This window comes from Eutrigla gurnardus (genome assembly GCF_963514095.1).
Source record: "Eutrigla gurnardus genome assembly, chromosome: 7".
Taxonomy (NCBI): Eukaryota; Metazoa; Chordata; class Actinopteri; order Perciformes; family Triglidae; genus Eutrigla; species Eutrigla gurnardus.
The window spans coordinates 26,993,695-27,005,277 of record NC_139921.1 but is presented as its reverse complement, the minus strand read 5'-3'; the positions used below and the strand labels follow the sequence as shown (position 1 = coordinate 27,005,277).

Below are 11,583 nucleotides of genomic sequence, written 5' to 3'. Positions count from 1 at the left end.
TAAATGTAAATAAGTTGTTAATAAATATATTTTTGTCCAGATCCTCTGCAACCCATAACTCATCAATAAAGCCTAATTGAACCAATAATGAAGTCATTAGGTGTGACTTAGAAACCTTATTAAATATTTGAAACTGGTACTAAATATTATTGATTTAATTTCAGTATTATTAATTTGATCATAATAATCCAACATAATTATTTATGTTATATTGTATTATTATTATTGATACTAATATTATTATTAATAATAATAATAATAATATTAATACTTTATATTATTACTATTATTATTAATAATAATACACCATTATTGTTGTTATTCTTATGAAAAGAGGCTTAAATGCACAATTGAGACAAAAAAAATAAGTTAGTGTGGGGACAGGATGACATTGTACTTCCCACGAGTTACGAGGAGAACCGAGACCATTGAAGGCAGCATCAGGTGAAAGCACACCGAGTACTTTACCATAGAAATGTGAAGCAGCATTGAAAAAAAAACAAAAAAAACAACAACCTTCCTCTTTAACTTTCCATGCAAATGATTTGTTCTGAACTAATATATTCAGCTTGTACCGCCCGTCTCCCACCATCATCGCCGCCAAATTGGGAGGCTGTCTCTATGACAACGTAGTACAGGCGGGGTTTGCCAGCTGGAGGCAGTCAGACCTCAGTTGGCATCACCGCTTCAAACCTCCACACTGCATCACGCCCCGGGTGGAATGGACGAAAAGGACAAGAAAGAACATGTACGTATGGCTCTTTGTTGGCCATTTTCATGCAACGTTTTACTGCAAAATTATGATTTTCTATTCCGAGCATGCGGCTTGGTTTACGGACAGGAATGCAGAGTTTGTGCAGAGTCACTGATTGGACTATGGGGGGGGGATCAATACAGCTATTGTTCCCGTCGGGAAGGAGGTTTGCAGCTCACCGCAGATGTGGACACCAGCAGCAGGCTACGTTAAAGGATTTAGGCCTTCAGCTGCATGTGTGTGTGTGTGTGTGTGTGTGTGTGTGTGTGTAACATGTCTATTGTTTCACACAGGGGGAGTACACCGGGAACATAAAGGGTGGGATGCGGCCTTCAATGAAACTGGTTGTTATGGGAATTATTGACCAAAAACCAAAGAGGTGAGTGCACGCGCCTGTTTTCATTCTGTCATTATAAATAAAATAAAAAAACGCACTATTGGTATAGCCTACTGTTGCACACATGACGTGGCAGCCAATCAAAGTCATTTATTTTGAGTGCATGAACGCGAGCCACCCAGCGAGTCCCCGTTTTGGGAAAATAGTCCTAATTATAGGTTAGTATGTGAACGCGCGTGGGAGCGCTGCAACATCCCATGCAATGAGGAGATGTGAGTCACACGGGAATTTATTTTGGTTGATAACATCAGTTTGGATTTTCATCTCATTCGGTCATCGGTTCGGTTCCCGTGAAGGACGACAGGCGGGCTGCACACACAAGAAGCGAGTAGCTACTGTGCAGGGAATCAACTTACACGTATTTTCAGCTGCAGACACATCAGGAGGGTTTTAAGGACAACGCTTCTTTATTGGTTTTCATTGTATTTCTCCTTCTTGTGTTTGAATAAAGGTCAATAAGGTCACTATTAATCAAATCCTGGTGTTGCCAGGTCATATTTGACACCAAATCCGCTTTAAAATGTGTTGCCAAAAAGCATGTTCTTTGGTGCTCAGAGCTAAATTGACTATAAACAACCAAAAACTTGCAAATGCCAACAGCCAAAATGAGAAAATTCCTTTTAAAATGAGACATTTGTTTATGATGTTTTAGCTTTGAATGTAATCAAAGCCAAAGCCAGAACAGTGATCGCTGTTAAAAAAAAAAAAAAGAAGTATTCAAATCATTCACATTAGTAAAAGTAGTAAAATCACATAGAAGTATTCTGTAAAGCAAAATTACTGAAATGATGGCAATTAAAGTAGAAGTATGATTATGAGGAATGGCCTAAACTGGTTGAGGTTGAGCATCTTCTAACTACTTTATGTAATTTTAGACAGTTTAGTGTAAATCAGTGCATCATATTATATAAACTGATCATATATGTTGTCATTTAGTAACTACATGATACAATAACTTCAGTGGAGTCAAACATTTAAAAAGAAATCCATGTAGAGGAGATGAATAAAGACCACTGAGTTATTTTCCTCCACTGAATATGGGTTAAAAATATCATATTACAACATCTCCAACAGGAATAAGCAACAGCTTTGTTTTGTTTTGTTTCATAATCCTAGTATCATATATCAAGATCAATTTGTGATAAAGACCAGAAGATGTCACTGTTCTCCAAAGAATATCAACATTTATAATCCAATCCGAAGAAAAGCATGAAAGGCAGACAGAAGTCAGCAGATTCTTTACTAGACTACTAATACCACATTGTATTGTAACATTAATTAAGTAAAAGCTTGTTGTATAATCAAGAAAATGTACTTAATGTATCAAACGTAGAAGAATTCAATGCTATGCTGTTATATATTATATACTTAGGCTATTATCACTCACGATGCTCTTTATTAACCATTTTTGCATCGGACTGCAACCAGTGATTATTTTATTATGGATTAATCTGCTGATTATTTTCTCCATCAACCGATCAATTTAAATAAATGTAACAATTAAAAGCCATTTGAGAAGCTGGCATCATGAAATATTTCTCTATGAAAAATGACAGAAATAGTTGTCAATGTATGGGCCAATTGATTTTTTTTTTTTTATCAATTGATTAATGGACTCGTTTCAGTTTTTTTTTTTTTTTACATTTTCATATGTTTTGTGTGCAAAAATGCTAATTTAAAAAGTAAGTAAATAACTAAAAGGTAGAATATTTCCCACTATGCCGTACCTTTCTTTAGAAGTTGTAAACCTGTCTGTCTGTCTGTCTGTCTGCCTGTCTGTCTGTCCCGGATGTCTCGTCTGAGCAGCATCGAGGTGATTCTGTCCAGCGAGCCTCAGGAGGACGACGCAGACGGAGAAGTCGGGCTCCAGTTGATGGTGAGCTTCACGGAGAAGGCCGTCCAACGCAACGCCCGCCTGGCTGGGAAGTGGGGGAGACCTGAAACCACCCTCTCCTTCTTTCCTTTCGCTGCCGGAGAATCTTTCAAGGTACCTTTACAAAGGGACATATCTGTCCTGCCTTTATTTCTCCAACTGTCTGACCTCTGATCTTACATTGTAAAATTTTCCTGGAGAATTGCTGTATAATAATAATAATCACAAGCTCATCTTCCAACCCTCTAGCATCTCTTCCCCTCCGATCCTGACCAGTAATACAGAAAAAACATGAGAAACAAGCAGGATTAATGTCAATTAATCAAATGTCAACGCAGATTAAGGAATCCAGAATGAACTTCAAACACACACTTTAGGCAAATCTGCTCTAAATGACAGGAAGTAGTGATTGGCGTTTTAATTTTCTTTAAAATCCAGAAATCACAAATAAGATTAATTGAATTTAAATTATGCAGAGAGTGTATCATGTAGGGAAGATTATCATTACCTTCGAGTGCATCTGACCCTGAAGGGATGATGATGCCCTTAAAAAAACTCTGTCTTTCTATAATATCACATTCTCGTGACTCAATAAGCAACGAGGTAAAAGTCCAGGTGTCAAATAACCGAAACGGTTCCAACTTAAACATATTTAGTATAGAAAGATCTCACGCACATCTCTAAGGATGTTCCCTTCCTGCTAACCCCTGACCCTCTCCCGTCTGACTGCTAGATGGAGATCGTGTGTGAGCACCAGCAGTTTCGTATCCTGGTGGACGGACAGCCTCTGTGTGGTTTCACCCACCGGGTCTCCCGGCTCGCCTCCCTCACTGCCTTACGGGTCCACGGAGACCTGCAGCTCACCAAGGTGGCCTAGCAGCACCTCCTTAAACACCACTAGAATAGAGCTTTTCTTTGAACAAATTGAACACCATTGGGGGGGGGGGGGGGGGGGGGGGCGTGGGGGGGGACAAAAGTGATACCTGCCTCGTAATCACGTGTCAAGTGCCTTCACTAGATTACCTGTTTGGGGGACTTGAAGATGATGACTGATGATGTCATTATTCATCATAAATCAGCCATTTGAACTGAAACGTTGCTCTAATGTGGTCCAAGCTGGAAGATCTTTCCCGCCCTGGTGAACATTTGCACAAACGCGATGCGTCACTAACTAAACAAAAAGGAGTCTTTGATGTTCACTCCAAATGTCAGAGGGTTTTTTCTGTCTTTGATTTCTCTGGAGTTAACCTTTGAAAGCACTTACGTTTACGAGCGCCTGCATGATGGGGAATGTTTCTGATAAACTGATTGTCATTCTGTATCCGACGAAGTACTGTAACAAATGTAATGAGGTTAAAACATTTACGTGCATGCCAGTAACACACAGTTAAGTTCATCCCTTTTCACTCTTTCTGTTATTGTGACTTTAAAAAAGTCCTCACGCCCACTGGTACTTTTCTTTTTCCCCCCCTGAGCACTTTTTTAATGTCAACGTTTCATAATCATTGCAATAAATCACTTTTGTTGTTATTTCCCACTTATATGACACTGTATTCATGCATCACCTATGGGGCGTCACTTTATGATGTCACCTGAACGAGCCCGTAAACTAACAGCAGCTCAGCTTGAGTCACCGGTGATAAAGGACTTATCTGAGAGTGGGAGCGCCCGGACTTAGAGGTGATTATTGTGATGAAAAAAACCTCCCGAGGCCTCGCTTGTCTCTGCTTGTTTCTTCCTCTTGGACTCAGAAACTTTACTAAAGTAAAATATAAAACCATAAAACCATATTCCATTTGAGGTATCTGCAGAGTTACATTTAATACTACGAAGAATAACATTTAATACTTAAAACTATGAAGGATCACATTTTTTTCATTCACTTCCCAGCAGTGTTACAATCATTTCTAAACATATAATTCTGGGCCTTGATGGATAAATCAACAAATGCATCAATAATAAGACACGACCGAAACTCCATGGCATGCAAAAGAAAACACTTTAAAGTTTTGTGAATTTTAATTGAAGACTTTTTATTACCTCCTAGCGTTACGTCCCTTTTTTTGTCTATAGGACCTGCAGAAATCCTGCATTCAAAATCGTATTTAATTAAGTAATATATAAGTATCATCAGAAGTTTAGAAGAACATTTATTTCCTAAACTAAAATGACAACAACTGATAAGTAACTACTAAGTTTTACAGTCTTAAGTTAAAGTCCATCTGCATCTTAAATAGAGCTGTCGTATAAAAACAATGCAGTAAAATATGTATCTCTGAAATGTAGTGGAGTAAAAGTACAAAGTAGCAGAAATAGGAAATATTTAGTACCTAAAAACTGTACTTATACTTATGCTTATGCTTGAGTAAATATACTTTTCACTGCTGGTGCCTGAAGATACATGAGTGAAGATTAAAGCCAAACATTTAAGCTTAAGAATGAATGATTAGAAGATCCGCTACTAACGCTCTCATTTAAATAGCTTGACCCCAGTTTGCAGTTTTACATTCATGGAATGTGTAAGTCTTTCTTCTTCAAGCTCGATATAAATGAACGAGTTGATGCTTTGAAAAAAAGGGGAAGTTTGAACCGCTCTATGTCTGCTCTCTGATGGCATCGATCCACTCCGTCTTCAGCTGCTGGGTCGGAGCCTGGATGAAGTAATGCGTGTCCGACTGGGTGATGATTTTGAACAGGTTGCCTTGGATGTTGCCCTTCACCCCTGTGTGGGAGGAGAAATCAGGTCAACAGGAGAACTGAGATTAAAGCAACAAGTATGGAAACACATTTGATACATTTCTGCAGTGGAACTTCAGAAAAAAAACTGTAAGTTTAGTGTTAAATACCTTAAATATACCTTAAATACAGGTATAATTCTGGCAATGTTGTGTTTAATTGGGTTAGAGAAAAAAGAAAGGAAAGGAAAAAAAGCTAAATAAGTTTCTGAAACTGCAAAAAGTTAATTAGTTGGGGACATTTTCAGTTGCAGATTTAATGCTCTAGTAAATACACTTTTGCCCATAAAGTTTGAATATTTTTTATTCCTATTTAAATGCATCAGTACTCACTTTTGACCAGCTGCAATGATGGTGGAATTAATTCATGCATAACATTTGATTGGTGCTATATAAGACGACATTTATTCCAACTTTATAGGCAAACCTGTATTTAGAGCAGCAGGACTTCATATGTGGATTAACTCAAATTAAAGTGCAGAGCTCTTGTTCATCGTGATGAAGGAATGTGTCTTTTAGGCTTTAGATGCACAGATAGTACTTAATAAGAAAATAAAGTAATAAGAAAAACATGAAATACTTTAATTAATGTGTTATTATTGATTATCCACAATTACATTTTCAAAATTCTTTAGCTCCAAGAAGGAGGAGATGAATAAAACCTCATTGGAAGGAAAAACAAAAACAAAACCATTTCTTCTGACGACTCATCCCATCGTGTAATTATTCACTTGAATGACTGTTTAGAAGTAAGCAGCAGCTCCTCGAGGCCTCTGCTAGACGGTGACTCACCTGAGGGAACTCCGTTATCGCCCAGAGACGACACCAGACAGGCTCGCAGGGCGAAGCCGCCGGCCGGGCTGATGTCATCCTGAGAGGTGAGACAGGAAGTGGATAAGAGAGTCAGACACGTGGAAGTGAATCACAGAGACATCAGAGTCACAGCCAACCTGAGGCTGAAGGTAACTTTTCTATTGCATCAGGTAACTTAGTGATGTTAAGAAGCTGCACACTCACCTTGGTGGGATCATAGTAGTGAAGGAAAGCCGGCTCTGAACGCAGCACGAACAGTCGCACCTTCCAGTTCTTCCTCCTGTGTCCCTGTGTTTAAATGTCATCAGTCAGAAGACATAAAAGGCACCACTTCCTTTATAAACGGCTTGAAAGTTGCAGAGCAAGTTAATATTAATACGTTAAATAAGTGCAGGTTGCCAGGTTGTGAAAGCCCCCTGGGTAATAACGCTTTTATAAATGCTATTTATACATTTACTAAGGGGGTCTCTCGCTTTGCAATAAACTATCAAGTCTGCATATAAATGTAAATAAGTTGTTAATAAAGAAGATTTTGTTCCAGATCCTTTGCAACCCATGACGAATCAATTAAGCCTTACTGGATGCATGAAATAAAAAACAAACAATAAAGTAATTAGGCATAACTTTAAACTTTTTTTTATTTGAAATTGCGACTAAATATTAATATTAAGGGTAATTATTACAATTATGAAATGAATACATACCTGTTTCAGTAGGTATCCCCTCTTGACCACTTTCCCACTCAGCTCCACTGCAGACATGGACGTCTCCGCCTTCACACTTCCTCTCTTCTTTAAGCTGTCAGCCTGCCATGAAACACAGGCATGCCCTGGATCAAATACTACTAAACAGCCTTTAAAATGTGTCACTGATGTTTATGTGGATACTGTCGGCCGTCAGAGACTTGCTGGGACTCACAAAGCTGTAGAGAGCGGTGGAGTCGTCCATGAACTGCTCACTGAGGCCGGCGGTGCGGAGCGCCTCCACGCTCCTCAGGCCGACGGTCCGCAGGAAGCCCTCCTCCAGCAGGGCCGAGGCCAGCGTCATGGCCTCCACGCGGGTCAGAACCAGCTGCATGAACACCAGCCAGTCCACCACCTCGGAACCTGCAGGGACATCACATGTCTATATGTCTGGACGTGATTTACACACATAGATCTGGACAATCCTGTAAATATAGATAGGCATACAGACATGATCATCTGCAAAGAGTGAAAATATATAATGGCAGTAAATATGTATTGTCAGGTATAGAGGTTTGAACAGGTTATTGGATGTCAATCTAAAAATATAAAGGACATTTTCTATAACATTAAAGACACGTGGAGGTAAATATGGGATATGCACATATAATACTAACATTATATTGATGTTAATATTAAACAACCCTGAACCTAACCCTAACCCCAACTTTCACATTTCTGCGTATATCTTGGGAATGGAGGGTCGTAGAGACTTGGGAGTGGGTGGCGTCTGACCTAATGTGACCCTTCTGAACACACCAGTCCTAACCCCAACCCCAACCTTAACCCTAACCCCAACCCCAACCCCAACCTTAACCACAACCGTAACCCCAACCTTAACCCCAACCCCAACCCTAACCCTGACAACAACCCTAACCCTGATTACAATGCATTTCTATATGATTAGATGATATTGAAGGCTGACCTGAGAAACAGTTGCTGTAAGTGCTGCCCTGCTCCACGTGGATGCTCATGTTGATGCCACTGTGGACGTCATACATGGAGTCCAACACCTTGCTGTGAGACAGACAGTCAGTCAGACAGACAGACAGACAGACAGACAGACAGACGTAAGACGCCTGCAGGGTGAGACAGGCAATACACCTTTGGTTGGAAACACTTACGTCAGATTGATGTTGTGTAACTGGGATCCAGCAGGGTCTTGTCGGTCCGTCACCTTCCCGCCTTCACCCGTCTGCAGCTTGTCGACGGCCGCGGTGATGTCACCGGCCCAGTCATCCCTCTCCTCCCTGGAACAAGCCTCCAGAAAGTGATCCACCCCGTTCTTCGTCCGGAGCTTGAACACCAACTAAAAAGGAAACATTCAGAGGGATGAGTCTGAGGTTTGGCTCCGGTAATTCAAAAACAAAACAAATTGCTCCTCAGAGATGGAAGCTGATGGAGCTCAGGTCCTGACAGAACCGTAACCCGCGGCAACGCTGAGCCTCAGCAATAAAAACGTCACCAAAGGAAAACGCTGAAGAAATGTTAGAGCAGATGGTCTTTGTGTTTTGTGTTTATAAATACAAATATATTCTGTCTGACAGAACCAAAACGAAATGATCAAAGCATCGTCATTAATTACTTTCCAGTGATTTCTTTTCTCTCCATTTATTGCTTGAATCGGGACATCAGACAGAAAACGTTTGAAAATGTGTTGAAAATACCACAAAATGATTGAATTTATAATTTCACAGTAAATGAGGTTTTTATAGGGGTGTTGCGGTATACCGGTATTGACGATAAAAGCAATATTTAAAAAGTAAAATACTGATGTCATGTGAATAACACACATGTGATAATATAGTATAAATAATCCAGCGCCTCTTCAATTTAAATTTCTGTTCTTGTTTTCTCTCTCTCTCCACACAAATTAGCGTAATTAATTTACCAAAATGCACAAAATCAATGTTATATATAATCTTGACTGATAGTATTATCAGTACTTTTCTTTCCACCTTCACAATAATGTCCTTATTGGTTATCTTGGCCACCGTAACAGTGCAGTAATCTGATATCTGATACTTGGATGAAACTTTAAAAGTACTCCTATAATAGTACACTAACCCCGGATTCACTCACCGGTCGATTTTCATACTCCAGAAAAGGACAAGTCACTACACAGTCCTTCAGGAGGACCTTCCCCCGCTGACACGAGTCCCTTTTGCCTCCTTCGTACTTGTAATACAGCAGCTTGTCTGGCATCAACACGAACCAGCGCGGCTTCCAGTTGTGAACCAGATGACCCTGAAATCACACCACGAGGAATTAAGAGACTCTGTTATCTTCTCAGATTGTCAACATACTTTCAGCTCTTGCTGCTGCATACCTCACATCGGTATGACTTGTTAAAAACTCCTTCCCCAGATAAAAACATGGATGTGTTCCCCATCCGTTACATCCCCCAGATCCTCAGATTAATCCGTGTTCTACAGCGTTTGTGTTATTTGTCTTTGTCTTACCCGTTTCACCAGGAATCCCTCTCTTAAAGTCACACTTTTCTTCTCTGCATCCATTCTGCTCAGTCAGATCTTGCCAGTTGAGCGTTGCCTGTTCCTACCTGCTCAGGAAGTTTCTTTTTTAATGTGGAGGGGAGTGTGTCACCCTGTTCACACCCACACACACACACACACACACACACACACACACACACACACACACACACACACACACACACACACACACCTTGCTCAACACCGGCAGGCTGGTCCAATCCTGCACTTTCTGCACATCGTCACAGGAGGGCGCCCTGACTCCTGCAGAGGCTCAGCGTGGGGACGATTGCTTGGTCAAGACTCAGCCTCCAAGTAAGTGTCTTTTGCTCAACAATAGAAGGAAATCTGTAGTTTGCAGGTATGTGATCTCTCGAGCATGCTCATGGAAAGAAAAAAAAAAGTACAGAGAATAATACAGAAGTTTAAAATCAAGGGATTCAAATCATGAACAAAAAAACATGTAAATACACAGATTAAAGGAGATAAATAAAGATACAATAGTGATGATGATCTTATGGAGAGTCTACAGATGAATCCTGGCATGTTGGATTGATGAATGTCTGAAAAGAGAATGAAGGATTTGCTTGAATGTAATCACAATCTACCTGCAGTATGCATGCATGAAAAAATAACTCTTTCTAAATCCAAACTCAAAAGAAGTTTCCCCTCCATTAATTTCAGTATGTGAAGACTTCAAATTAAGTAGATAAAACTGTAGCAAACATCCTCCTTTTTATCCCATTTTGATGAAAAAGCAGCAGCTGGTGGTCGACCACAGCTAATCTGCTCCGTAGCAGCTGCAGCCAATAGCAGGACATGGTGCTCATACCGTATACCTGGCTCACGAGAGGAATGTGGGCGATGCACGACTGTTACCGTTAATGTGGCCCCGCAGGACATATCCTCCGCTCCATCTGCCTCTCCTGAAACGACTGGATGGAGCTATTTTTCTAATAAATCCTTTGGTAATCTAACATTTGCCCTCAAAGTATTTACTCCATTCAAAATCACCAGTAACCGACTCTTTGGCCCTGGAAACAAGCAAACACAAACACAGCGTCATCTTTGAAGCACCTACCAACTTCCACTTCCAGCCAATCTTTCATTAAGTCCAATATTCTATCTCTTTTGCCTCCGTTTTGGTCTCCACCAACAAATATCTGGCTCTTTAGCTGCTAAATGCTGTGTTCACCAGACAGATGCTAACTGTGTTTATTATTATAGTTATTTAGAGATGAACAACAGGTATCTAGAGGGGGTCTTTTTTCTCTATATGAGTAAATTAAGACATTTGCAGGTCGCAAAACCAAAACAATGAGCTGAGAGATGCTAAAACGTTCTGTAGAGTTAAGGGGGAACTGCACAATCAGCTGATGCTCTGGGTTTGTTACAATGAACAACGTTCACATTAGTCGTTCGATGCAGTTATTTTAACAATAATAATAACTGTTCGGACTAAGATGCGGCCTGACTACATAACACTATATCTTTGATCTCAAAAACACCTTTACAGCTGCAATTTTGCAGGATTTCTTCATGATTCTTTCAAAAATCCTGCAGGATTACTTTCCCCGAAAGGAAGTTGTTTTTCGTTTATGGCATTTCCCAGGTGAAGGAACAGGCATGCGGATACGAGACAGCTGGAATGTGAGTGTGGCAACCGGCCAGAAGAGTGTCAAAGAAAAGAATCTGTTCAGCACATAAAGCAACAATGACCCCCAAATCCTCGCCGTGTGTGAGAGTCCAGCACCTCCCCCCCCGAGTCAAAGTCAA

The 11,583-nt window shown here is 40.3% G+C and overlaps 2 protein-coding genes across 2 annotated transcripts; one reads left to right on the top strand and one right to left on the bottom strand.

Annotated features, from left to right (window-relative positions):
• The first annotated feature begins 588 nt into the window (after nt 1–588).
• On the top strand, nt 589–4,565 carry LOC311015789 (galectin-related protein B). The gene is made up of 4 exons (XM_084013232.1): nt 589–748; nt 1,048–1,133; nt 2,958–3,138; nt 3,758–4,565. The coding sequence occupies exons 1-4, from the start codon at nt 722–724 to the stop codon at nt 3,899–3,901; spliced, it is 438 nt and encodes a 145-aa protein (XP_083869358.1). The 5' UTR covers nt 589–721; the 3' UTR covers nt 3,902–4,565.
• A 918-nt stretch (nt 4,566–5,483) lies between these two features.
• On the bottom strand, nt 5,484–9,898 carry plek2 (pleckstrin 2). Its single transcript, XM_084013231.1, has 9 exons — nt 9,778–9,898; nt 9,398–9,562; nt 8,440–8,624; nt 8,241–8,332; nt 7,491–7,678; nt 7,277–7,378; nt 6,777–6,860; nt 6,552–6,630; nt 5,484–5,746 (listed from the first exon to the last, which is right to left on the bottom strand). Exons 1-9 carry the CDS (start codon nt 9,829–9,831, stop codon nt 5,619–5,621), a joined length of 1,077 nt encoding a protein of 358 aa, XP_083869357.1. The 5' UTR covers nt 9,832–9,898; the 3' UTR covers nt 5,484–5,618.
• Nucleotides 9,899–11,583: the final 1,685 nt, after the last annotated feature.

What these genes read in the sequence shown, in the direction of transcription:
- LOC311015789 (XM_084013232.1), top strand. Translation starts at nt 722, where the DNA reads ATGGACGAAAAGGACAAGAAAGAACAT. An exon ending in AAAAGGACAAGAAAGAACAT is followed by an intron (nt 749 to 1,047) that starts GTACGTATGGCT and finishes TGTTTCACACAG; the next exon opens with GGGGAGTACACCGGGAACAT. An exon ending in CTGCCGGAGAATCTTTCAAG is followed by an intron (nt 3,139 to 3,757) that starts GTACCTTTACAA and finishes TCTGACTGCTAG; the next exon opens with ATGGAGATCGTGTGTGAGCA.
- plek2 (XM_084013231.1), bottom strand. Translation starts at nt 9,831, where the DNA reads ATGGATGCAGAGAAGAAAAGTGTGACTTTAAGAGAGGGATTCCTGGTG. An exon ending in TTACAGCAACTGTTTCTCAG is followed by an intron (nt 7,679 to 8,240) that starts GTCAGCCTTCAA and finishes ATGTCCCTGCAG; the next exon opens with GTTCCGAGGTGGTGGACTGG. An exon ending in CGATAACGGAGTTCCCTCAG is followed by an intron (nt 5,747 to 6,551) that starts GTGAGTCACCGT and finishes CCTCCCACACAG; the next exon opens with GGGTGAAGGGCAACATCCAA.